Here is a 27,041-nt window from a genome sequence, read left to right on the forward strand (position 1 = left end):
ATTCACCGACGGAAAATGTCATTTGGATTTTACTCAACGGCCAAGAAACAATTTCCGTTTATTTCATTTTAATGCTGAATTGAGTAGATCGACAGTTTCTCAAGAAACTTCATTTCTTACTAGTAGTAATTAGTCCTTCAAGGTTAGATTGAAATTTCGCCCAGAGATATTTGTCGATCTCATAAAAGGCTAAGAAGAGGACGTCTTGTCACCCGACATCAGCGTGTAAAGCTAATGCTTACTTTATTGCAAGCAAGCGAAAACGTTCTTTACACAAAACCATGCAGTATTTTTTAAAAATATGTCGACACCGTTACCTTCTTATTTTGACTTCTTTTCTTCCTCCATTTTTCTTCTTTGGCGGAACTGTGCACCCGAGGGCTCAGGTGTTCTTTTCGTGTTGAAAAAACCTGTAAATAAAAAAAAACACCTGTCGAGTTCTGACTGGTCGCTCGTTCGCTGACGTGACATACGCCTCCACGTCATGTGACCTGACTTCCCCAAAACAGTTACTCTAATTTATTTTGTAATTATATTTAATTTCAAGACAGAAGCGTGAAGGGTTGGGCGGAGGACAGTGTCCGTCACAAATTATTTCCTAATTTTATTTCACTAATTTTCCCCGAGTGTGAGGGCGTACTGCGGTGCCCGAGGCGGCCGCCCAGGGCGAGCTCGCCAACGGCTGCCATCCGTGACGGAGCGAGTGTCATCCCTCAGACTTTCACACAAGTCCATCGAGCGGCCGCCGCTGGGAGACTCTCTTCTCCTCCATTTGAAAATCAATAGGACTCTTCAGCGTGCTGTGTGAGGTGTCAACATGTTCTCCCACAGAGACGCCTCAGGCGCATGGCGCTGCTCGTCCCAATTTGGGCGCACTGATTTGGGCTTGAAGCTCCCAAGCGTACATCGCTCACTCACACCACTGAGGTGGTTGACTTGGCAGGTGATCGTGACAGTTCATATTCAAGTCTGTGCCTCCCTCTTGCGGCCATTGCCGAAACTCGTGGCAAGTAGGCCAAGTTCAGCTTTTAGCTTCATCGCTGCTTCCTTGTAACTGTCATGATCCACTGCGAATTGTGGTTTGTTTTTCCCGTCATTAGACTCTTCCTTGTGTTTTCTTTCTTCCCTCCGAGCAGGGAGATGCACACCATGGTAATCAGCTCCAATGCAGTCTTCAATTCTGCAGCCACACCAAGAAGATGCCAGATTGGCCCTTTGTCTTTGCTATTTGCTGTGTTGTATTTTGTCTCACTTTCCTAGGTGAACATTTTTTGTACACTTGCATTTTCCTAGTAATCCTCCTTGTTTTACTTCTTTTTGTTTATTTGTTTAATAGCCCTTAGAGTGAGTATATTGGTGGAAGGGTGCTGAGGATGGAGGTGGCAGGCAAAAGAGCGAGAGGAAGACCAAAGAGAAGGTTTATGGATGTGGTGAGGGAAGACATGAGGGCAGTTGGGGTTACAGAGGAAGATGCAGAAGATAGGCTAAGATGGAAAAAAATGACACGCTGTAGCGACCCCTAACGGGACAAGCCGAAAGGAAAAGAGGAAGTTTAATAGCCCTTCGCACTTTAAACTTTATTTGATTGCAATTGTCATCACTCGTAAGCAGAGTTTATTAGTCTTTTAGATTTGTACTTTATTTTTAGGTACTCCTTAGTCGAAAATGTTGTTTGAAATTTGTTTGAATTCAGACTTTGTTTTGCTCTCATATGTCTGATTTGGGGTTGGACTAGCAGAGCCTCAACACAGTAAAATTTAAGGCTGCACAGCCACAAATCATACAAATGAACACACACGCTAACTCTGCTGCTCTTGATGCTGTGGTGTCATATTCGTGCAGAGATTCTAACCCAGAACCCCAGACTGTGAGGCAGATGGGCTAACTGTGAGTCGACCGAGCTACCCGGATGCTTTCAATGACTGCAAAAATGACTGCATCTTGCAGCTGCTACCAAACTGCCCATTGTTGTGATGTTCACTGGTCAGCACACCCATTTTCAGGGTCAGTACTATCTTAATGTTAATGTTTGCACAAACTGCAAACTCTCCTCCCAGTGGGCACTGAAAGAGGACAAACATGCCCGGCACGTGGTCAGTGACATCATGGGACTGGAGCTCTTCCTCATTCAAAATGACTCACTGTTCGTCGGCGAACTGAGTCGACCGAGAGCCCAGTGACCTTCGCTTATCAAAACTTGTGGCAACATGTTAGATTATTTCATTATTTGGAAGAAAAACTTCATGGGAAAAGCTTTCACACTTCTTTAGGAATCTCAAGATGACACAGTTAATGTTCAGAGATGCTTTCTGGGTAAGTCACTTGGCGTGGTGTCATGCTTGAACCGCTTCACATGGTAAGAAGAAACAATATCCTTTATTGATAATTACATTATTTAGAGCTAAGGTGAGTAAAATGTTGCGCTCAGGGACTCTATAATTCTTCTTTAAATCAGACAAAGATGTAGATGAGGCAATGACGGAAAAAAAGTTAAACATGTGTAAAATAGTTTTTTATAATGAAATAATGTCAATTTTCATTTTAGTCTTCAAAATTAATTTCATGATAAAAAGATGACCAATTATAGTAATTTATTTTTCCCATATTTTTACTTTCTTTAAAATCAATCAATTCAATTATTTAATGAGACCCTATACATCATTAATATAAAAAATCATTTGAATTAGCACAAATTAGGAAATTAACTCACAAATACAACAAAAATCATTCCATATTTTCTTATTCTTTAAATTTACTTCTAATTACTCATAATTGATTACCTAATATTCAATAAAACATGTCACTGAGGATTAGAATGTATTATTTTCCCAATATTGTATTATTATTTACAACAGGTAAAATTATCTCATCATTTTAATATGGAAAAAAAATGGATATTTTTTTTAAACATTTTGAGAATGCAAAACAGATGAATGAATGCAATAAAAATTTCTGAATTTGAAATCTTGATAATGTAAGAGCCAACATTGCCCTTATGGGGCCATTCTAAAATATAGCTCATCAGTGAGGGGACATTGTGATTTTCTAGGTATGTTGTAGAAGGGATTATTTGACAATATAAACACTTGTGGAGCTTTATAGAAATAGTGTTGGACATTAATTTGTATCTGTTTCTTACATTGTTAAATCATTGTTGATAATCCCTGAGAAGGGTTGCGTCAGGAAGGGCATCCGGCGTAAAAATTGTGCCAAACATATATATGCGTTCATCTGAGATGACACGCTGTGGCGACCCCGAAAGGGACAAGCCGAAAGAAACTTGCTATTGTGAGAAAGAACATGATCAGCCTCGTCATAGATCAAGATTATGCATTAACAATAACAACATAAATTGAAGATAATTTGAGGAAATTTGCCATTTTAGAAGTGGTAGCCCTTCCGATAATTCATCAGCACCCCAAAAGTAGCTCTCTATTTCAAAAAAGGTTCAGTCGGTGGACCGCGGGCCATATTTTGCCTACCCCTGCTTTTAAGTAACTTTGATTGTTCAAGAAGTTAAAAACAATTACTGAAGCTGCACTGTCCCCAACAGTTACTCTATAAGGCAAGTTCTGCTTTTCCACCCAATGGAGGGTGTAGAGTTAGAATTACCACAAGGACATGTGGCAATAGCTGCTGAGCAATGCTTGTCATTGCGCTGTTTTTTTCTTTTCTTTTTTTTTAACGCAACTGTACCCGTCATCTGCTCCTCACAGGGGTCCAATTTTACCTGCCATGCTGGCTACGAAGCCCTGATGCAACGCTTGCGAGATGGAAGACAAATGTGCAAAGATGTGGAAGAGCTGTTGAGAATGAAGTAGGAATTGTGTTTGCTGAAAGTGAATTCTGACACACAGTGACTTGTCCAGCTGGGGGCGGAGCTCCACATTTTGGGCCTCCATGGAGGACCTACAAAGATGGATTCTGACTCTTTCAGCAATTTAGAGTCGTTTGAAATGGTCAATAAAACAAGAGTCTGTAATCTTGACCGTTGTAAAAAAGAGATTGTGCAGTTCAAAGAGACTAATAGTGCAATAATCCGGAACAATGTCAATTGTGCAAATGGTGCAGATACTTCTTAGAGCATGAGTGGTAGGTATTGGTCAAGAACAGATAAGCAAGTAGTGCAGAGTGGCAACACTACTATACTGAGTGCACGAATAATATATAATTGGAGATGTGACTACAATCTTGTGACAAATTTGGCATATGTTACAATGGGATTTTAATTTAACTGTTTAAGACGTTAATGGAAAGGAGGAAGAACCTGTTGGAACATCTGCTAGTTCTAGCTTGACAACCTGGCCGGACAACTGCACAAACTTGTATGATATTATTTATATATATATATATATATAAATGTCTGAAGAATGATGTCATATTAATTTCTAGAAGAGAATTATCACATGCATCGTTTTTGGTACAGCTCTTGTTTTGGATCTGAAGGTGTGATTGTACAAATATACCAAAATGAGTACGTGTCATAAGCATTTACTTTTGCACGGTTTCATGTACAGGGCGGCAGCAGAGGATAAGTACGGGAGGGAACTGGTGACAATAGCCCGCAAAGCTGGAGGATACGCTGAAATCAGGTGGACATCTACTTCACTCATTAATCGTCTACCTGAAATTCACGCCAGACCAGGACAATAATGAAATCATCTTTTTATAATACTTCCATGCAGCACTCTGAAAAATTCCTTCGAGCAGCTAAAAACACGTAAGTACATCCAGTGTAGGAATACTGTATATCCACTGCTTATTTGACTCAAAGTATTCATTTCATTTTATTTACTTTGTTTTATAATATGGGATTTATCCTGTGAGTGTTGTCATGTTGCAATGACATGTTGAACTCAAAACTCTTAAAAGTGTTCGAGTCAACTTTGTGTTTTGATTAATATAATACATTGTTATCAAAATTACAAGATGTAATGCCACTCCTGGGTTTTGGTACTCGGTAGTAGCAAGCACTTAATTTGAAGTACTTACACTAGCTCATACTCATGTACAACAGGTTGGATACGAAAGAAGGAGAAAAGAATCTCTACAGGTTGGCCAGACAGAGGGATAGCGATGGGAAAGATGTGCAGCAAGTAAAGGTGATTAAGGATAGCGATGGAAATATGTCAACTGCTGCCAGTAGTGTGCTAGGTAGATGGAAGGAGTACTTTGAAAAGTTAATGAATGCAGAAAATGGGAGAGAAGGTAGAGTAGAAGAAGCAAGCGTGACTAACCAGGAAGTGGCAATGATTAGTAAGGTGGAAGTTAGAAAGGCACTTAACAGAATGAAAAATGGAAAGACAGTTGGTCCTGATGACATACCCGTGGAAGAAATTTGGAGAGGTGGCTGTGGAGTTTTGACCAACTTATTCAATAGAATACTAGCAGGAGAGAAGAATGGAGGGAAAGTGTGCTAGCCCCCATTTTCAAGAACAAAGGCAATGTTCAGAGCTGTGATAGAAATAGACAATAGATATAGAACTACAGAGGAATAAAGATGATGAGCCACACAATGAAGTTATGGGAAAGAGTAGTGGAGGCTAGACCCAGAACAGAAGCAAGTATCTGTGAGCAACAGTATGGTTTTATGCCTAGAAAGAGTACCACAGATGCATTATTTGCCTTGAGGATGCTCGTGGAAAAGTACAGAGAAGGTCAGAAGGAGCTACATTGTGTCTTTGTAGACCTACAGAAAGGCTTTGACAGAGTACCAAGAGAGGAACCGTGGTACTGCATGTGCAAGTCTGGTGTGGCAGAGAAGTATGTTGGAATAGTACAGGACATGTATGAGGACAGCAGAATAGCGGTGAGATGTGCCGTACATGTGTTCGAAGAATTTAAGGTGGAGGTGGAACTGCATCAGGGATCCATACTGAGCCCCTTCCTGTTTGCAGTAGTAATGGCTAGGGTGACAGATGAGGTTAGAAAGCAAGGAGCAGACGGAGGAACAATTAGAAAGATGGAGGCACGCACTGGAAAGGAGAGGAATGAAGGTTAGCTGAAGTAAAACACAATATATGTGCATGAATGAGAGGGGCGGAGGGGGAAAAGTGAAGCTCCATAGAGAAGAGATAGCGAGGGTGGACGACTCCAAATACTTGGGGTCAACAATACAGAGCAATGGAGAGTCTCGTCCAAGTGGGGTGGAACAGTTGGCGGAAGGTGTTCTATGTGACAGAAAGGTCTCCGCTAGGATGAAGGGCAAAGTCTATAAAAGAGTGGTGAGGCCGGCCATGATGTACAGATTAGAGACGGTGGCACTGAAGAAATAACAGGAAGCAGAACTGGAGGTGGCAGAAATGAAGATGTTGAGGTTCTCACTTGGAGTGAACAGGTTTGGATAGGATTATGATCTCATTAGAGGGACAAGCCGAAAGGAAAAGACGAAGAAGACACTAGCTCATACTAGGTCTTAACAGTACTTTAAAATGGAAGGTGGTAAAAATAAAAGACAATGAGACACATGCTGCTTTGCTAAGCCTAAACGTATTCATATCTGTGTAATGAGTTTCAATTTGAACAGAAGCATCTTCACGTAGATGCGTAATCTTTAGGAAGAATTAGTTGTACCTAAAACTGCACTGCACTGTTAACAGGAAACAATACGACAGGGACACACAAACAGAAACCATCTCACGGGAGTCGTTGACATATTTGAGACATAAATCCCTTTCAACCAATGACATATCTAGCTCGGCCACAGGACAATAAAATGTTTGAAGAAATTGTCTAATATAAAGGACCAGAGTGCTTTACTACATATTTTATTCCGCTTGTGGTATTTTTGGTTGCAGAGATGGAGAACATGGGAAACTTTCACATCCAACTGTCAGAAGCACTGAAAGAGGAGGTGAAAAAGGTGGAGGCCTTCAGGGAACGGCAGAAAGAACAGAGGAAGAAGGTACTTGCCCAATTGCTGTGAAGGATTTTTAATCATATCACGTGCAAAGGTGGGAGTGCTCCTCACAATCTTTTCCCGCACAGTTTGAAAGCATCATGGAGAAAGTGCAGAAAAAAAAGGTGTCCCTGTTCAGGAAAACCATGGAGGTAATGACACCATGGGTGGTGCCCACAGCCTGCTTCACATCTGTTAGATATACGGAAATAATTTATTTACATTTTGTCACATTTAAGGAAGTGAACTCAAAATATTGAGAAGAAAGTTGCCATTTTTCAAGTAAAAAGACTTAACACTTGCTAAAAAAAATTTCACGTATCATATCATATAGTATTCTAATACAAAATTTATATTTTAATAATAGAGAATAAAATATAGAACATAATACTGTATATAGACTGTTATTCAGAAACATATTGTGAGTGTTAATTTATGTCTATGTACCTATATATATATATATATCCATCCTTTTTTTTTTTCCGCCGCTTATCCACACAAGGTTCACGGGGAGTGCTGGAGCCTAGGGGCAATTTAGAGTGTCCTATTAATGTTGCATGTTTTGGGGATGTGGGAGGAAACCGGAGCGCCCAGAGAAAACCCACCCAGGCACAGGGAGAACATGCAAGCTCCACACAGGCGGGCCCGGGATTCAAACCCCTGTCCTCAGAACTGTGAACCTAACGTTCTAGCCAGATACTCCACTCTGCTGCTTGTGTGTGCCCGCCATACAATTCTAAATAACAAATGAAACCTCAGAGAAACTCCAAATCATTCAAGCTTCAAACACTCATAACATGTGATTAATAGGATAAAGTGTGAGCTCGTAGTCATGCCCAATTCTTCTCATCCGCCTTCTTGACCCACAGTCAAAGAAGAACTACGAGGTGAGATGCAAGGAGGCGGACGAGGCCGAGCAAACGTCAGAGAAGAATGTCGTTGCACTCAAAAATGGGGATAAGGTATGACACGTCAGTGTACCAATGCGCTGCTACTTGAAGGATTCAAATTTGAACTAAGTGATAAAATGACACAATTTGCATTTATGAACTTGCAGAATTCCCAAGTAGGATGGGCTGGCACAAAAAAATATCAGCAAAATGCACGAGTTCAATTAATACTGTAGATTGACGAACATTTTCATTACAACACTAATTAAGCAACACTAAGTAATATATCCACGTCAAGATTCCTCAATTCGATTCTGAAGCTACACTTACTGTTGCTTTTTCTGTTGACATGGCAACCTCATATCAGCCTTCTTAGTGGTCTATGATTTTGGTGACCCCACCAGGATGCTTGTCATGTTGTGATAGCAACAGGGACGGCTCTTTGGCTACATTTTTTCACTGACTCTCTCGGGAAAGAAAACAATCATGTCATGTCATTACCCAAGCCGCTTATCCTCACAAGCGTTGCGGGAAAGCTGGAGCCTATCCCAGCTAGCTTTGGGCAAAAGGCGGACTACACCCTGAACTGGTCGCCAGTCAGTCGCAGGGCAGATATCGACACCATCACTGGGCGGGAATCGATCCGATCCTGCTGCCCGCACCAAAGGCAGGCTTGTGTACCACTATACCCTCAGTGACCAAGAAAATAAATAATAAATTAGAATACATTTAAATATTGAAATAAGACATTGTTCTGAACTGAATATATATTTTTTAAACAATATTTAAATTTCTTGACATGTACCTGTATATGCACAGTGAAACGTTTCCTCTTTTTTGTCGAACATTTCCGACAGGCACGCCACAGGGCCAAGCAATGCAGACAGGCAGCGGGTGAAGCAGGTACAGTACCGAGGCATCTCCCCTAACTTTGATTTTTTTTTGTTGATGCTTTTTTGGATGACCCGAAAAGTCCACCCAGCATGTGTCCACCTCCCGAGGTAGTATCAGAGCCAAAACAGAGGTGATATCTGTGATAGCAGAGGTGCTACTTACTTCCCCCGTCTTGGGTGTGTAGAAAGTGCAATCGTTACACTGCAATCATGACTTAAAGGGGTGGCTTGCAAATTAAAAACAAAACACTTGATATTATCATTATTATTTGACAGTTGTGGATGACACCCCTGCAGCCTCGCCCTCATCTGTTAGCTTGTTACCCAAGAAAAGCACATTCTTCATAATTGTGTGTAACTATAACAGTAAATCAATTTATTTATTTTTCCATTTTTTTTGCATGGCTGCTGGGGTGAGACGTGTGCCCACAAGCGTGTGACAAATGATTGACACCTTGTAAATCACGCCTTCTGTGGCTGATTGGTTGATTTTCTTTAGGTGTGGTGGTTTCTTGAATATCAAATTAGAGGCACTACATGAGGCTGATGGCTAATTTTTCTGCTTTTTTTTTACAGATCATATTTAACGCGTACTATTGTCAGGCCATATTGACTGCTGTAACAAATCTGACAAAAAGTAATTTGGGGAGAAATTTTCCAACTCCCCCGTTATTTCCAATTTCAGGTCTGGGGCTACTTGCATCCCACAACATAAAAATCACACCTGGCACACATTGAGAGGTTACAGTACCGTTAAAATCTTGAAAACTAGCACACCATTTTTTTCAAAGTGAAAATTGAAATAGCACTGCAACATAATATTAAATATAGAGAAAAACAGGAATGTTCACCTAGATTTGTAAATGCATTAAAACATAAATATAAATGTATTTTACATATTTGAAAATGTGACGGTAACAAGATTTTTCAGTACTTTTTTTTTTTTTTACATATTTAAATGTTGCAAGCTAAGTCATGACACCTGTTACGATAAAATCTCCCCATATGCCCAAGCTATCTAAGTGATTTCCTGACTTCTTGACAGAGAAGTTGTACTTGACCAGTGTGGAGCAGCTAGAAAGCGTCCGCCAAGATTGGGAGGAAACGCACCGAAGCACGTGCGAGGTAACTTGAGCAGTTTGACACACAGCCACAAGGAGGAAGTTCAAACAGGTTCCTGATTCTCAACGCCACTCTGCCTTCGTGTTGTGAAACGCGGGTCGTGTGCAGTGAATCAGCTAAAAGTGGAACACATCCTGATGCTGAAAAATGTGGACGTGGTCTCATAGGTGTTTCAGCAAATGGAGGCCGATCGCATCGGTGTGCTCAGGTGCGCCTTGTGGGACCATTGCAATCACATCTCCATGCAGTGTGTCAAAGATGACGAGGCAAGTGCACACTATTTGGTGACGTTTGTGTGTAAGGTTCACCTTCAGAGCTGGGTCAAGCCTCCGTGGGGTCCCTCAGCAAAATTAGATTTTGGGGTCAGCCTTTTCTACCAATAATCCTACTTATTGATCATTCTTACAGTAGTTACCCTGTTGGAATGTTTCAGGTCTGGTAATGTTGTTTATATGATCCAATTCCAGACATGTGTTTATGGCGTCAAGTCGTTTTCAATAAAACAAGAGATCAAGCTAAATAGAGACGAGAGTAAAAACTGAAGAGGTAAAACTAATAAGGTGGGGCGTAAAATTATTATAGTGGGCACATAAAAAAAAGTGCGAGGGTGCACACAATTAAAATGCTCGTTCACTTTTGCAAAATAATCTCTTGACTTTCTGATTTCTGACTTTTGACACTATCTGAGTTTTACTTTCACTTCTCTTATTTTTTTCACTAAGCTACATTTCTTCCAGTTTGATCAGGGATGACATCACCTATTAAGAGTCGACTAGTACTGATGAAGCTAAATCAAAAGGCGAAGCTCTCAATTTACCAGTCAATCTACGTTCCTACCCTCACCTATGGGCACGAGGTGTGGGTCGTGACCGAAAGAACAAGACCCCGGACACGAGCGGCCGAAATGAGATTCCTCCGCAGGGTGTCCGGGCTCTCCCTTAGAGATAGGGTGAGAAGCTCGGTCATCGGGGAGGGGCTCAGTCTCGAACCGCTGCTCCACCGCATTAAGAGGAGCCAGATGAGATGACTGGGGCATCTGTTTCGGATGCCTCCTGGACGCTTCCCTGGTGAGGTGTTTCTGGCATGTCCCACCAGAAAGAGACCCCGAGGATGACCCAGGACACGGTGAAGAGACGATGTCTCTCGCCTGGCTTGGGAACACCTCGGGATCCCTCCGGAAGAGCTGGAAGAAATGGCTGGGGAAGGTGAAGTCTGGGTATCCTTGCTGAAGCTACTTCCCCCGCGAAACAACCTGGAAAAGCTGTGGATAATAGATGGATGGATGGATGGATGGATAACACTGATGGCTATCTGGACCCTGGCTTCAATTGTGCATCTGGCTTGCAGCAAAAATGGAGGCGACCCTTGTGTCATGTTCATCAAACAAAAGCATCAATATTTGCAAGTTGATGAAAAAAAACATTTTCTCGGGATGCCACGACTACACAAAGCATAAAGATTGGCTGTTGAACCTAACGCCCAGGGAGGTAGTGAGAGGTGAGAGTATTAATAGGTTACGTCATCCCCGACATAACTGGAAGCGAGCGAAGCTCAGTTGGAAGAAAGACGAGAGCAAAGCGAAAGTAAGAGCAAAAATTAGAATTGAGAGCAAAGAGAAGTGAGAATGGAAGTCAGAATGTGAGAGGTCATTTTGCTAAAGTGAGCGAGCATTTTAATTGTGTGTGCCCTCGCTATTTTATGTGCCTTCAATAACAATTTTATACCCCACAATATTATTTTTTCCATTTCTGTTTCAGTTTTTATCCTGGTTTCTACGTAGCTTGAGCTCTCATTTTATTGATAATCACCTGACGCCATGTCTTCAGCATATACTATATGTATTTTAAGAATCATTTAGGTCAAATAAAACTAAAACAAACAAAAAAAACTATTAGGTGCTATCTTGACTTAGAGGTTTAAATTGTTCCATGGTGACACTTGTAACTCAAAGCACTTGGATCTCAAATCATCTTTCCCCAATGAGATGAATGGAAATACCATTAAGCTGTTGCAGCCACCTCATAAAATACCAGCAAATATTTTTATAACAACCTTTTAATAAAAAAAAAAACAGTATTTTTTTTTCATAAAACTGTCATAACATGCATTGTTTATATGTTAAGAATGAATGCAACAGCAATGCTATTTTCATCAGCCCATCTAACAGTGTTTTACCTGGTGTGTTAACATTAAGCTAGCTGCCTTTCATTATTTGATCTGATTAATACCCAACTTTTAATTTTCTGTTAAATGTTGTAACTTGGGAGAGACAATAAACAGCTTGAAGCAAACATTGCTGCTTGTTGTGAAACTCGCTTCCACTATTTGCCGCTCATAACTCAAATTTTACTTGCATCGCAAAAAAAAAATAAAACAATAAAAAAAAAAATAGTACAACAGAAGGTTTGGATCTCCCCAAACTCTTGGGTCAGGTTACAACTTCAAGATGCATTTCTCGTCAAATGTTGGTGGTTGTTTTTAATGCAACCTGCAAAACCAGTTTGTTGTGCATGAAAAAGTCCAACAAATTTTTAGCATAACTTTTTCCTGCCCTCTGCATACAGAATGTTCCAAGGATTTATCATGTCATTTCAGCTGTTCGAGGAGGTAAGGAAGCACCTGGAGCACTGCGACATCACAACAGACAACAACGCTTTCATTGAGATGAAAAGGACAGGGTGGCACCCACCAGGTGATTCTTCCCATCCATAAACAGCACCCAGTATAGACAAAACCGCCATTGACACTCACATTTACGCCACGAAATCTATTATGGATGTTTTGGTTACATGGGAAGAAGCCAAGTACCCAGAGAACATTCATGTAAGGCACGGATAGAACATGCAAATGCCATCAAGATTCAAAACCTTAACCTAAGAAGTGTGAGGCAGATGGGTGAACCACAAAGACCACTCAGTTACATTATATTGAGCTGAATTCTTTTGGTTGTATTAATGACATCCAAGAAATACCTTAAGACAGCAAGGTTCTTTTTTTTTTTTTTTTTTATTAAATATCTCAGTTCTCTCTACTGGATCTGGTGCGTCATTGCCTCATCAAATGTAAGTGGATTTTTAGATAAAAGTAGTGCTTATCCTCCGTCTTGTAAACCTTTTTAGAAGGGCTGACAATTACTCACAGAATTTTTGGCATGCTCCGTCCACATTGCACTGTATCTCCCATTCATACCATATAAATGGTAAACAACCAATTATTGTAACTCCAAGTATTACCCTGATGTGCACAAAAGCAAACTTCTCGTTTTTGTTGTCACAGAGCCCATCGTGTTTGAAAGCTATTACGAGGGGGACACCGCCACCAGGGACGGAAACGGCCTCGCCCACTTCACCAGGGGCAGGGAAGACGTCACGAGGAGGACCTCGGATCCTCTACTGGGAGCTTCTGTGGAAATTGTTGCCGGGAACCCCTCAACAGCGCCCCCTCCTAGTGGGGAAGGTATATCTTCTGTTGTTTATATTTACAGAATTGATGCACTAAAAGACAATTTATCAGGATGTTCACTCGCTACTTCTCTCTGCTTCATGTGAAACCTTCAGACGGGTCACACACGTCTTTGTTGGGCCTCCAGCAGCCGACAGTGGACGAGTACGCCTACATCGCGCTTTACAACTACACTGCACAGGTCTGTAGGAAGCCATTAGAGCACATATAGAATTTCAGATTAATCATTCCATAAAGTCCATGTATGAGTAATATTTTTTCTCTCTATTAGTAAGACAATTATGCGCACAACTTTTTTTTGCCACTTTTGTCTTAGTAGGACAAAAATTAGGACAAGTAGGACACAATTAAACCTTATGAATAATCTACAGTACTAATAGGCCCAGCGAGGAGGCATAGGTCACACATTAGTAGCCTACTGAACCCTACTAGGAGCACCAAAATGCCCTGTAGTAGTTTTGCCTCACTAGCAGCAATATTTAGTTGTCACCAAAGTGCAGAAATGTCATGCAGTAGTGGAAAAAAAACATGGCTTGTATGACACAATTTTACTAGTGAAAACACTGTATGAGTACATGGACTTTAATGGTCAAGTGTCATGTCTATAAACATTCTAAAATAGATATTGTAATGAAAAATACATATAACATTATTCACTTCAATGTCCTTACGAAAAAATAAATATGAGCAGAGAGCGCGTCATCCATGCGCAAACTTGCAGAAGTCTCATTCGACATCCAAGTGGTAGCCATATTGCCTGCATCGTCTGTTCATGATGTCACACCGTGACGTTCGCCATTGAAAACACGCTTTTCTACCTACTATGGGACACAGAAGCGCTTTTCAAAGAAGGGAACATCTCACAATCGAGTGAAGAGACCGGGGCAATATTACCCTATCGTTTCGAACCATATTTAGATGATATGTGGATCACTTCCAGACAGTAAGTATGAGCCAATCTGACTGAAGACGAGGCACAGCTTCGGTGGCGGCTCGTCCAAAGCCATGCTCAGCGCCGACTGATACATCGACATATTTAGTACCCATGACTTACGTGCACGGATCTTTTGTTACATTCTGAGGATTACGTCCGCCCCCAAACTATTATTTTTTTCAATAGCTGTATACACACCTACCTGTCATTTGGAACCCACGACGCTCTCGTCCTTTGCACCCGTGCAATCCATTTTTCACGATGAACCGAGTCTTTTTGAAAAGTATGAAGAATGAATCCATCCTCCCGAGCGTTCGAACAATATCCAGCAATACAACGAGCCGGCATTTTGGCTAACACGAAGGAACAAAGAGCTACCTTTCAGCAGGTAAAACTAGTATAAACAGACGAGAACGCTCGTCACTTGCTGTTTCTTCTCAAAAACAAATCCCTCGAGAGGATTTTCATGGCGGGAGTGACAAAAAGCTATACGTCAAAATCATGTGTGGTGAAAAAACAGAGGGGTCCATTCCGGCTGGCTTTTTTTCATTAATAACATACTAAAAATCATGCATTTAACGACAGTGACACTTTAAGATGGACTTTATGGAAAGACACTTGAGAATTTATCCCAAAGCCTTGATAACCATCTTGAGGTTCTTGCATTAGTTGACTATTTGTCCTCAATAGAAGGACAACTTCAGCATACTAGTAGGACAACATGTTACTTGTAAGGCAAAACTGTCTGCTAGTTGACAACTGTGTGGTACTGGTCCTACTAGTGACAAAATTCTATTAGTAAACGTCTAGCTCTTCACAGGTAGTGCTAGTAGTGGGCAGACATCAGTGCAGAGTTTTGCCTCCTTAGTAACATGTAGTTGTTGTAATAGTTTTCTAATGTTGTCTATCTTGTGCAGAATTTTCATACAGTAGTGGCAAAAAATGTTATCAGTAAAACTGTTGCTGCAGTAGTCAGTAGTTAGCAGAACTGTTTTCATAGTGAAGACAAAGAGCATACTAGTATATGGAGCATTAAGGTGGATATCAAGCATTTCGCATCACTACTCAAACAGCTTTCCTTACAGGTCCTCTCCCGAAAACACGGTCGTATTAAAACTTGTTGGGTTTGTCTTTGTTGTATGATCTAATCAGATGGAAGACGAGCTGACGGTCAAAAGAGGTGACGTGGTTCAGGTCCTGGAGCGCAGCGAGGACGGCTGGTGGACCGTGGAGAGAAACGGCCGGGAGGGACTCGTGCCCGGGAACTATTTGGGCAAACTCTGAATAGACTCGGTCTAGGAAATGGTCAGATGAAACTAAAACATGAGTGTGTGACATTCCTAAACAAGCAAATCAACATACAGTATAAGGGCTCTAATTTCATGGACTGCACAACTCTGTCTGAGAGCAAAAACAGGCCTTTTCGATTGTCAAGCAAGACTCGCGGTCATCAGTTTGCCAGACCGGGATGTGCCAGGCTGAGCATATCGGCGCAGTGAAGGTGGGATTTTCTCTGTAATCTTAAATGTACAGGACAACTCCAAATATTCCTTCAAATTTGACATAGTGTTTTTGAAGTGAGGTAACACGGTCAACAGGACACGGTGGACAAAGAACTTCAATATTTTCTTTTTTAAGATGATACAAGTTCAAAATAGTGACCATATTTCAATCTTGAAAATGAAAGATTCCCCTCCACCCCCGGCTGCTTCGTATGCACATGAAAGTTATCCACTGCTGAAAGCATGACTTGGCACATACTTGACGTCACTCCCCCAAACGAAAGGGTAAAGTTGAAGCATCTCAGAACACTGCACGGCTCAGGTTATAAATATTTCCACTATTACATGTGTTCCATAATGTACCGTTCTTCATCAAGTCTCTTTGAGTTGGGAATAGTTTCATCCACTTCCTTTATTTTATTATTCATTAACTATTCATTTTGATACATAAGTGAATTTTGTCGTGTTTATTGACCTGCCTCATGTTTATGAATGTCAACAAATCCCTTATTTGAATTAAAACCCTTCTTTGGCAATTCTAATGTCCATCCTTCTCATCCTTGTAAGTTTTTTCTTTTATTTAAAATATTTCAATGGATTTTCGCATGTGTTAAAAATAACATTTTTCCACCGTTTCAACTCAGAAGTAAATCAGAATAAATGAGGAGCAGTCACACTGAAATGTATGACTTTATTTGTTTCCTGTTCAATGCTATACACAATTTTGTTCTTTTTTTTTGTTCACAGCTGCAGCAAAATATTTTTTGGGGTCTAATGTAAGTAACAGCTCCAATAAAAGGAAAACATCACAATTCCACATAAAAATAATATAGAAAATAGATCATTCCTACTAGGGGGTGCATGACGAAGTAACTAAACACAAACAAAACAAACAAACCAACAAACACAAGGGTATGCTTATTAATTGCCACACTCCCACTTACAACACTGAGGATTCAACTGGCTCACAGTATGTATATTCACAGTGCTTCAACAGTGAAGCAAATTCTGAATTAAAGTCACAGCATGAAAATAAATCGGTAAAAATAAACTGCTTCGCTGCTAATTTTAAATTTTTGGGAGGTGGCAAGAAAAAAAAAAAAAAAAAGAGCCTTTTTTTTTTTTAAAACCACAAAATGTTTCTAAAGCTCCAATCCTCATACAAAGTAGCACAAAAAAAGATCCCACATACAGACTGCTGTGTTTTCACTCAAATTTAGTAGGATTTTACACAACATGCTGCAATTATTTTGCGGTAACTTCTATGTAACTGTTTGTCTGCCTTAACCACTTGAGCAATTTGGAAGTTGGGATAGGTTTTTTTCCCGCTTCTTGTTCAAATCATATGCCCCTACTATTGCACAAACTGCCATTTGCGACATCAACGAATCTCACAGGAGTTTATCTCCACCAGCTTTAACCTCTTCCATGCCAAAAGAAAGGACAAGCCTCAACAAGAGTTAAAAAGTAGAACAAAGGATTGTTCGAAGCATGAGTGAAGATGTAGAGCTGGAAAATATGATCAAGTTCAGGCAGCGGGGTCAACAGCTAACATTAGCTAAAAGTGCTAGCGGCGGCTGATTGACTGGCTAAGAACTGTACGTTGTACAAAAATATTGTTTTATTTTAAATGTTCCATGTCTTACCAAACAAACCTTTCTGGTATTTGGTTTGTTATATTGGCCCAATAATGCCTCATTAAACATGAATATAGGAATTAAAACGCCCATGCATTACTGAGTTCTAGACATTTTTCTGTTCAGAGTCCAAAAAAAATATCACGTCATTCAATCGTATTCAAACTTGAGCTTATCGACATCGTTACCTTAATGCTCCCGGGCCAGCACTCTCACAAGTGTGTCTTCTACACAGAGGCAACGAAGCAAGGGAAAGGTCTTCGCCAAAGATGGACAAAAGGGATATAAAACTGGGTCGAAATGAAGTAGTAGTAGTCTGGATACTTCGATACTAAGTCCTTGTCAGAGAGTCACTTTATGAAGGTCTTAATACCCAAAATATGGGACCCTCGGCCCTTGCAATCAGCTTTCCTGCTTCGGGCCAGCAACGCACCCAATTGCTGCTCGGCCTGTGACTTTGTACACGTTACCTTCCCTGATATATTGAACAAAACATCCATTCTCACGATAAGCATCCCATTGGCTTTTGGCTCCATATCTGCAGCACTAAAGACATCCGGAACACAAACCGTCTATTCTCTTAATTTTGTAACATCTTCTTGGCTCCAATGCTTCCTTCCAGTACATGTATGTGGATAATACATTCAGCCTCTATGTGCTCCTTTGTCAAGCTAATCTTCACAGGCACTTCACAATCAGTGTTGCTGGCAGATGTAACTTAAACTAAATTATCAATGAGACTGTTCCTTTAGCCAATCAGATTTAAAATTCCTCTTGCAGGTCCAACAAGATATGAGTCAGTATTTCTCCACTCTCTGATTGGTTGGAAAGAGCAAACACACAATGTCCGGTTAATATCATCCATCCATCTATCTATCCATCATCTTCCGCTTTTCAAGGCTTGGGTCGCAGGTGCAGCACCCAGACTTCCTTTTCTCCGGCCACATTGTCCAGCTCTTCTGTGGGATACCGAGGCGTTCACAAGCCAAGTGGGAGACATCAACTCTCCAGCCTGTCCTGGGGTCATTCCCGGACCTGCCTCCTGGTGGGACACTTACCTAGAACACCTCACAAGTGAGGCATCCAGAGGCGTAACCTAACCATCTGGCTCCTCTCGATGCGGAAGAGCAGCTGCTCAACTTTGAGCCTCTCACAGATGACCAAGCATCTCCTCCTTAGTCATTATCATGTTGTCATCTTATATAAATAAGATCCCGAACTCCTTTAGGTGATGTGGCAGAGTTGTGTGCTACGAAATTGCATTTTAAAAAAAAGTACTTATGGTTTCAATAACTGCAGTATGATTGTGGTAGTATTAAAAGGTGAATTAAGTTGGTTAAGTCCCTACTGAAGGCCCAGGTTGCACAGCACCTCAATGATTTTTAATGCTGGGCTTCATGTGCATTTAACCACAATGAAGACATTTTTTGTTCAATTTCCTACTAAATTCTCATGAGTGCACATTTGCCTGACACACATTCAACCATAACATAACACTTTTTTTTTCTTTGCCATTCTGACTGAATGAGCTCGGTTTTATATTTCAAAGACAAAATAATGCCGTTTGCCATTATTTACATGCTGGCTTAGTGTCGGGAAAAGAACATTAATACAAATAAATACGTGGTTCCATGTGTAGGGACAGGGTCGCCAGTGTTTGCTACTTCATTGGATTGTGCAATGTGTGCTTGAGCTTATACAATTGAGTTTAAATATATAACTACTGCTGAAATCTACCGTGACGTGGTGGCGCTCGCCTTCCGATGCCGCCCATGTGAGTCCTTCAAGCGTAACTGTTGGTAGTGACCAGCAGCTCATACGCCGGGTCGTGACTCCGCCTACAGAGCACCACACAAGCGCACAGCATGCCCAGCATCTGGAGACACACAGTGCAGATTTGTACAACTTTGCGGTAAACAGTATTTGTAGAGTAAAACAAAAAGGTAAACAAACCCAAAAACTACTCTTGCAGCCACAAAATAATGATTCAAAGCACAGTAAAACCACAGTATAAGAAATTAATTTTAATTTAATTTACCATAATTCCCAACCTACAGAGCGCACTTGGTTATAAGCCTCACCCAGTACATTTGTAAAGGAAATACCATTTGGTACATACATACGCCGCAGCTGTGTAAAAGCTGCAAGTGCCCACATTGAAACCCACATTCAAACAAGATATTTAGAAAGATGGTACACAGAGATTTGAATGCTAACGCTAACACTAATGCTAGCGCCGCGCTAACAGGACCGGTTAAAAAAAAACATACCGATAAAAATCACTGAGACACAGCAGTAACATGCTAGCGCAGCGCTAACAGGGCCGGACCGGTAAAAGTCCCTTCCTTGGCACATATATTCCACCGGTCTCACTCTTACCTTTTCCGCACGAGTACCCCTTGCAGCCGTTAGAAAAAATGCACAAATTAGCCGCATGACTTCAACTGCAGGGTTGAAAGCATGTGAAAAAAGTTGCGGCTTATAGGCTGGAAATTATGGTAAATTAATTAGTATTTAATTGATAAATTAGTTTAAAAAAAAAAGTCAAATTTTTCCAATTTTAATGTCATAATTTCAAAAGAATCAAGTTGCAATAAAATGAGAAAACCTACTTTATGAGAATATATAATATAGAATATAATTTAAGAAAGGAAAAGTCTTAATTCGTTTCAATGACGATTGCTAGGAATCAAGTTATGCTTTAAGATGCACAATGAAATTGTCAATATTTTTGTCACACGAGCACTCCACCACATAAAGTTCAACATACAATTAGTCATTTACAAAAGACAATATATACATTAAACAGTAGCAGTAAATTGCACTCTATTTTGTTCAAACTAAATTCAGATTTCAACTTGTTTCCCCTTACCTGTATCGATGCAAAAGTTAATGCAGCCCAAATGACATACATCATTATCTCCTTTAACTTCTTCACAACCAGAGCTTCACAACCCTAAAACAACAACAACAACAAAACAGGCAAGTTCAAATAAAATGAAGGGATCTAAACCACAACAAACAGACAGTTGTCGTGCGCGTGTGGACCTCTTGGTAGAGGTCTGCCGGTCTGGCCAGGGTGCCGGTGCAGTTGCTGATGTTGGGCTGGCAGCAGCTGATGGGAACGCTGTTGTTTTTGGACTCTTTGAACCAGTGAGTGTTCCTCCAGTCCGAGTAGTTGTGGATACCGCAGCAGTGCAGCTAAATCAACAGAGGAAATATTTACACAGGTCAGTAATGCAGTTAAGAAGTGCTAAGTATAAGTTCATAGATGATGTTGTGGATAATGAAGTGACCTACGAAACCTTGTGGAAGTACCGTAATTTCTGGCCTATAAGGCGCGACTTTTTTTCCCCCCCCACACGCTTTCAACCCTGCGGTTTATGCGGTGATGCAGCTAATTTGTGCATTTTTTTTTTTTTCAAATGGCCGCAAGGGGGCACTCGAGCGGAAAAGGTAACAGTGAGACCGGTGCAATTATATGTGCCGAGGAAGTGACTTTTCCGGTCCAGCCCTATAAGCGCTGCTCTAGCATGTTACTGCCGTGTCTCAGTGATTCTTACCAGCATGTTCTTTTTTTAACCGGCACTGTTAGCGCTAGCGTTAGCATATGTATGTACCAGATGGTATTTCCTTTACAAATGTACTGGGTAAGGCTTATAACCAGGTGTGCTCTGTAAAATGGGAATTATGGTATGTTGCTAACCAAAACACCACCATCTGAGGTACATCGTAGGCTCTTCAGATAATTTCAATTGCATCATCTTGTAGATTTTGAGATGCTTTCGCTTCACAATAGTGAAAGCGGCCATAATATTATTCCAGGGAAATACGAGCCAGTTTCATCTTCAGTTTTTTTTTTTTTTTTTTTTAAATCATAATTGGCATTTCATATTCTGTTAAAACTTCAGTTACAAATGGCACATTGACAAATTTTGTAAATACTGAGGAGTGGTCCCCTGTCCCCACCCCGCAGTTTGCAATTTCTAAATCCAACTATTGGAAATATTTCTTCTCTTTTTCTGGTAATTCCTCAAAAGTCCCACAGAAATAATCTGACAGCACTGAAACTATTGTACTACCATCTCAATACGTCAGGTTGTTCGTGAAGGAAACAGAGAATGTACATAAGCACTTCTGGTGCTCTTTTTATTTTCTAAATAAAATCATCAAAAAGCTCTTTGTTTTTAAGGATAATGTGAAGTGAGTTTGAAATGATCTTGAAGTATTTTGGTATGTTAGTTTATGGTACATTAATTAAAACTATTATTACAGGCAATTCTAAACAGCTTGGGTTCTGTCCCTATCCACCTGTGAATACTGGGGGTTTATTCTCATCAACATTTGTGTTTATAGAATTGAACGCCTCCCTACAACAGATGCATAGTATTAACTCTTGAGTACAATACATACAGGAGAAAAAGGGAGATTGAAATACCATTTTTCCACTGAGACTGTGACAAGAGAGAATGATGAGTACTTGTAATATTTTCCCCCCTCACCTGCCTCTGCACATAATCGATAGCACGACTAGGAGCATCCGTGTTGGTGCCATTGTACTCATTGTAAACCTTTTGAATGGAGTGGTTCACCTCGTCTTCCACCTGGGGAAAAAAGTAATTATCAATGTGTCAGCCCGTCAGGATCTCATCACGTTTGAGAAACATTATCGTGGAAGGACATTTACGGATTTTCACTTTTTGCAGCAGTTTGGGGAACTTAATCCATCTATAAAGCATCTTACTTTTGCTCTGTAGATATAGCCCAGCACCACCACCACACACTCTGTTACAAAGACCAGGAGCAAGATGGCAGCAAACTGAACGGAGGAAAAAAAGTTCAGCAATAATCACAGCAATTGCCCTCTTAACCGACATGGCGGACGGGAGCGCACTCACGGTGGCCAGGCCGCAGGAGCTCTCACGTATGGTGGCGCAACAGCCGATCAGGCCAATGACGAAGAGGACCGTGCCCACGGCGATGATGACGATGGCCGGGATTAGCGTGTACACGTCCTCGAAGAAGTGGTCGTAGTCATCGTAGGTGATGAACACGTAGGCGCCGATGTAGCACAAAATGCCCGCCGCCGCCTTCACAAAAAATATAGAGTGACGTTTAGTTCAACGTACTCTCACTCATTACAGTAGACTAGATAACCTATATTACACATTCCAGTTGTACCTTGACCTAATGATTGGAGATTCGAGTCATCGCATGATTGCTTTTATGTCTTGAGTTGCAAGCAAACATTTGAGTTATGAGTGCTAGAAATAGCAGCGTGGCACATACTAAGCAGTTGCTTGCCACTCCCAGTTGAAGTTTATTGGAAAAAACAGGGAGACACATTTTGCGTATTTAACAAAAAACACTAACTTTCTTACAAAATCTTAAAGCTCAGTACTAACACACAACTTCAAATACCATAGAGACCAATGAATGTAGCATCAATAAACAGTTATTAAAAACCTTTCAACAGCAATTCTTAATCCATCCATCCATCCATTTTCTTCCCCCCTTATCCTCATGAGGGTCGTGGAGAGTGCTGGAGCCTATCCCAGCTGTCAACAGGCAGGAGGTGGGGTACACACTGAACTGGTTGCCAGCCAATCGCAGGGCACATAAAGACTAACAGTCCCACTCACGCGCACACCTAGGGGCAATTTAGAGTTTCCAATTAATGTTGCATGTTTCTGGAATGTGAGAGGAAACTGGAGTGCCCAGTGGAAACCCACGCAGGCGCGGGGAGAACATGCAAACTCCACACAGACGGGCCCGGGCTTGAACCTGGGACCTCAGAACTATGAGGCCAACGCTTTGCCAGCTGATCCACCATGCCGCCCCAATTCCTTATCTTTTGTGGAAAATGACTAATATTATTACAATTTATTTCTGACTATTTTTCTGTTTCATTATCAAATCTACGTATAGTATCTCAGTATGTCTTATACTGCCTCCCGGTGCTCAAGGCGTATACATCAAAATTAGCATGAAATGACAATTGCAAATTGTTGACTTTATTTGTATTATTAACCCATCCATGGGCAGGGTGGCAATTTTTTGCCTTATTGAGATAAAAGTCTCTTAACAGGCCACAATCAAGGAAATAATGCTTTTTCATTTATGGTTAAGTTATATGATAATTTTACTCATTTATAATCTCATCCCAAAAATGGGACGCTGCCTGTGAGAGGGTACTTGGGTTTTCTTAGTAGATTATCACAAAAAACAGAATTAGAATCACATTAAAACACTTAAATATTTTGATATACTGAAGGATATAATTTGTGAAAATCATGATGTCCCCCGCTGCCCACAAATGCATGTTTTTAAAAAGTGTCACACTGTAAAAATGCAAATTTCGTTGTTAAAAAAAAAAATCCAAAATTTGTTGGTGGTGGTGGTTTTGGGAGCGTTGGGATGTTTTATTGTCATTTCCATTCATTTTAATGCAAAAAGGTGGTTTGACATAAAAGAGTTTTGAGTTACAAGTGTGGTCACCGATTGAAGTCAACTCATAAGTCAAGGATTGGTGATACAGTTGAATGATCAAAACCTATCTGTACAAATACGATCTAGTAGAAATCATTCATTGTCAGAATGTTAGAAATAAATTGATAGAAATGTTATATATATAATAGCAAAGAAATGTTATACATATAGGATATATACAAAACAGTATATTAGCATTAATATATCAGAACAGAAAAAATATACCGAAACCTCATATGTCTAAAATTGGTTAGTATGATATTTTTTCAATCAATACTAATGGGCAATCCCCACCTGGGGATGTTATTTTTACACATAAATGTCCCAACTTAAGTGTTGAAAATGGCTTGTTCTCTTTGGCGATGCAATGTCACTGGTTAAATAAAAAAAAATCTTTCCTGAAAAGTGATGTTCGGGAGATGTGAGGTTCTCCCTATGCCAGTTATGATAAAATAAATAAGCATTCCTCACATCAACAAATCTGACATTTATAGTGTTGATTATATATTATAAGGCATTATTCATATGAATCCTGTTCCATTACATTCAAACGTCAACGACATCTCAAGTTACGAACGCTGCGTAGCCCAAGAATACTTACTATTATCCCTTTAAAACATACGGTTAAATAAACTCTGCGGTCCTTGAGCTGAGTATTGTTCATATTTTAAAGGTAGTCTGGATTTAAATTCCCGTGGATGCCCTTATGGGATGTAGCATCGTGCTAGCTTGAACAGCAAAGCATCCTAAGCAGGTGCTGCGGACGTCACCGCGGTACTGAATGAAGCCAAATTCACTTTGTCGATATTAGGTTTTTTTTTATTACGATACAGTTTATTTCGCTTAATAATAACCCAAAATGCGGCTGGTCCACAAAGGAAATGTGAGAACGCACATCTCTGTCGCATTGCGCTAGCATGCTAATAACATCGGCTGCTACACCGTCAAGCTTGATGCCGCACCGCCAGTCAACAATGCTCATATTTACTTACCCAAAAAATAAGATTAAGAAAAACCAGGACAGTTTTGGATGACGTAATCCCGCATTGGCCCATCGTTCACGCAAGACAAATATTAATATAATATAAATAGATGTCTCCGCGTGCTGAGACGGGGAAAAAAAACGCTGCACCTGCTGCCCTTTTTTTCCTTATGTTATGATAAGAAAATGGCTTCGATGTCCCCGCCCCACAGTGCAGATTCTCAAGGGATGGACCAATGAAAACGTGGCAGGGGTGAGAAACAATGGTCACGTGGTGAGTGATGTCACACCAAAACTCACAAGCCATTGTTAGTGCTGTAGTTAGAATATTCAATGGTACATTGACAAAGATGCTTGAATGATAATATGATTGAATCAATTTTGTGAAAAAAAAAATAGTAATTGTAATGTGAAATTTAATGGATCATTATGGCGAAGTTATTGGGGATCTCCCCAACATTATTTATTTATTAATTTACGACATAAATCCTACAAATCATTGATTAAAAATAGAAAGAATATAAAAATATGCAAAATTTTGTGAAGGTAGTTAGTGTAATCATAATATTTATTTATTCATTTGTTCATTTCTTTCTTTCTTTGAAATTAAAGTGTTATTTGTGTATTTTATTAAGATATCCCAAATATGTTTCTTTAATGTCTCATTGCATTGTCAGACCTGTAAGTATGACACAAATCCTTCATTAAAAATAGAGAAATGTGAAATAAATGTTAATTTATCGGTTCTATTTACCCCCAATGTATATTTTAATTTTCTAAATTAACTTCAATCCATCCATTACTTTTTCTTGCACTTATCCAGGTTCGGAGAAGCCCAGATTTCCCTCCCCCCAGTTATTTTGTTCAGCTCTTCCTGGAGGTTCTTCCACTTGTAGTGACGATCTTGTTTTTCAAAGAATTTACTATCCTTTTATGCCATTTTTTAACTTTTTATAGGTCTCGTGTAACGTGTCACATTATTGTTTTGTTATACATCATTTGCTCGTAAAAAATGTATGTATCAAAAAAAAAATCATAATAATTGAGGAAATGTGAATTGTTGTTGTCTGTCTCCAGGTATCCTGCGTTTGGCTGGCAACCACTTCCGATGACAGCTGAGATCGGCTCCAGCACTCCTGCAACCCTCGTGAGGATAAGCGGTTCAGAAAATGGGTGGATGCATGGATGAGCTTACTGTAACTCGCTTTAAAACCCCACAATCAAATCCAAAAAAAGTGGTGTAATGTGTTTGGTCAGAAGGTGGTAGTATATCACCACAAGCACTAGACTGGTCCTTAAATCATTGAACGTTCAGTTTTTTTATAATATGATAAGAAACCCCCAACATCATCATAGCTAATACATATTTAACAATTATCAGATGTAACCCTTTTTTCAGATGCACAGGCTGACTAAAATGTTCACTCACGCAGTAACTTGGCAGAGGATTTTTTTTTTTTTTTTTTAACTGGGACATTAGCACCCTTTGCTTGCTCCATCATTGATGTGTCACACTATTACCGGCAGCACTTTAACTGAGTTAAAAGTTTCTGGATCGGTGTCATCATTTGGAAATATGTTGATAAAATAACGTTCAAATGTGTAGCCCAGTTAGCATGAGCGCTTCAAATTTGAATGATCTTTCCTAGCGCACTGAGTAGAAAGTGTTGTCTGTCCCCTTGAATAGCAGAACGAAACACAAGCTGACCCAGTTTTGCAAGCTTAGCATCTTAGTATTCGGACGCTTTTTGGAACTAACAACTACCAATTTGTTCTATGGAATTATTGTAAAACCTTGAGACTCCCCACTTCGATGCTTTCAGAACACAGATGTTGATGCTGATTTGAGCCTCACCATGTAGTGATTTGTGTGCATGTCCCAAATAAACAACAAAGAAAGTTGACTCTACGAAGAAAACCAGTTGGAGTGCGTCCGCACTCTTCTGCAGTGGAGAGAAACTGAGCAATTATCCCTCAGGTGCAGGACTCCTGACTACAGCCTAGAATAGAAACAGAGCTTTCCTACAGTATGAAGGCTCAAAAGCGCTTTACAAGAAAGGTATTTTAGAAGCTCAAGTCGTGCCAACTACAATTTAGGCGTTAGGACAATGTGGCTTGAAATTGGAGTCCCTCGGAGTGGATCTTTTTAGTAGTTGCACTACTCTGAAGTGGCTTGATGGATAATCATTATCTTTGTTGGAATTGTGTTGTTTATGTTCAGAAATCCAGTAT

The 27,041-nt window shown here is 40.2% G+C and overlaps 2 protein-coding genes and 1 long non-coding RNA gene across 11 annotated transcripts in view; 1 reads left to right on the forward strand and 2 right to left on the reverse strand.

The window, feature by feature from the left end:
• The window catches only part of LOC133498206 (uncharacterized), a 59,760-nt gene extending 58,881 nt beyond the window's left edge, over nucleotides 1-879 (reverse strand). For 2 of the 9 annotated variants that reach the window (XR_009794237.1, XR_009794230.1), the window contains exon 1: nucleotides 318-493. This is a non-coding gene — a long non-coding RNA (uncharacterized LOC133498206). Of the gene's footprint in view, nucleotides 1-317 lie in introns of all 9 variants that reach the window. The other 7 variants (XR_009794233.1, XR_009794231.1, XR_009794232.1 and 4 more) reach the window with 6 other exon arrangements.
• Nucleotides 880-2,058: 1,179 nt separating this feature from the next.
• Nucleotides 2,059-16,327, forward strand: LOC133498073 (proline-serine-threonine phosphatase-interacting protein 1-like). Its single transcript, XM_061814488.1, has 14 exons — nucleotides 2,059-2,313; nucleotides 3,717-3,817; nucleotides 4,518-4,592; nucleotides 4,686-4,720; nucleotides 6,798-6,904; nucleotides 6,988-7,050; nucleotides 7,768-7,860; nucleotides 8,646-8,691; nucleotides 9,727-9,806; nucleotides 9,971-10,069; nucleotides 12,399-12,495; nucleotides 13,080-13,259; nucleotides 13,361-13,446; nucleotides 15,352-16,327. Exons 1-14 carry the CDS (start codon nucleotides 2,281-2,283, stop codon nucleotides 15,481-15,483), a joined length of 1,227 nt encoding a protein of 408 aa, XP_061670472.1. The 5' UTR covers nucleotides 2,059-2,280; the 3' UTR covers nucleotides 15,484-16,327.
• A 201-nt stretch (nucleotides 16,328-16,528) lies between these two features.
• tspan3b (tetraspanin 3b) lies at nucleotides 16,529-25,004 on the reverse strand. Its single transcript, XM_061814489.1, has 7 exons — nucleotides 24,820-25,004; nucleotides 22,237-22,428; nucleotides 22,083-22,157; nucleotides 21,841-21,942; nucleotides 20,387-20,539; nucleotides 20,211-20,294; nucleotides 16,529-19,214 (listed from the first exon to the last, which is right to left on the reverse strand). The coding sequence occupies exons 1-7, from the start codon at nucleotides 24,880-24,882 to the stop codon at nucleotides 19,122-19,124; spliced, it is 762 nt and encodes a 253-aa protein (XP_061670473.1). The 5' UTR covers nucleotides 24,883-25,004; the 3' UTR covers nucleotides 16,529-19,121.
• Nucleotides 25,005-27,041: the final 2,037 nt, after the last annotated feature.

Source organism: Syngnathoides biaculeatus, chromosome 3 (genome assembly GCF_019802595.1).
Source record: "Syngnathoides biaculeatus isolate LvHL_M chromosome 3, ASM1980259v1, whole genome shotgun sequence".
In the NCBI taxonomy this organism is placed as follows: Eukaryota; Metazoa; Chordata; class Actinopteri; order Syngnathiformes; family Syngnathidae; genus Syngnathoides; species Syngnathoides biaculeatus.

Coding starts and splice junctions, on each gene's coding strand:
- tspan3b (XM_061814489.1), bottom strand. CDS start 24,882: ATGGGCCAATGCGGGATTACGTCATCCAAAACTGTCCTGGTTTTTCTT. Junction 21,943..22,082: donor GCTATATCTACAGAGCAAAA/GTAAGATGCTTT, acceptor TTTTTTCCCCAG/GTGGAAGACGAGGTGAACCA. Junction 20,540..21,840: donor TCGATTATGTGCAGAGGCAG/GTGAGGGGGGAA, acceptor CTGTTGATTTAG/CTGCACTGCTGCGGTATCCA.
- LOC133498073 (XM_061814488.1), top strand. CDS start 2,281: ATGACACAGTTAATGTTCAGAGATGCTTTCTGG. Junction 6,905..6,987: donor AGAAAGAACAGAGGAAGAAG/GTACTTGCCCAA, acceptor TTTCCCGCACAG/TTTGAAAGCATCATGGAGAA. Junction 12,496..13,079: donor GACAGGGTGGCACCCACCAG/GTGATTCTTCCC, acceptor TTGTTGTCACAG/AGCCCATCGTGTTTGAAAGC.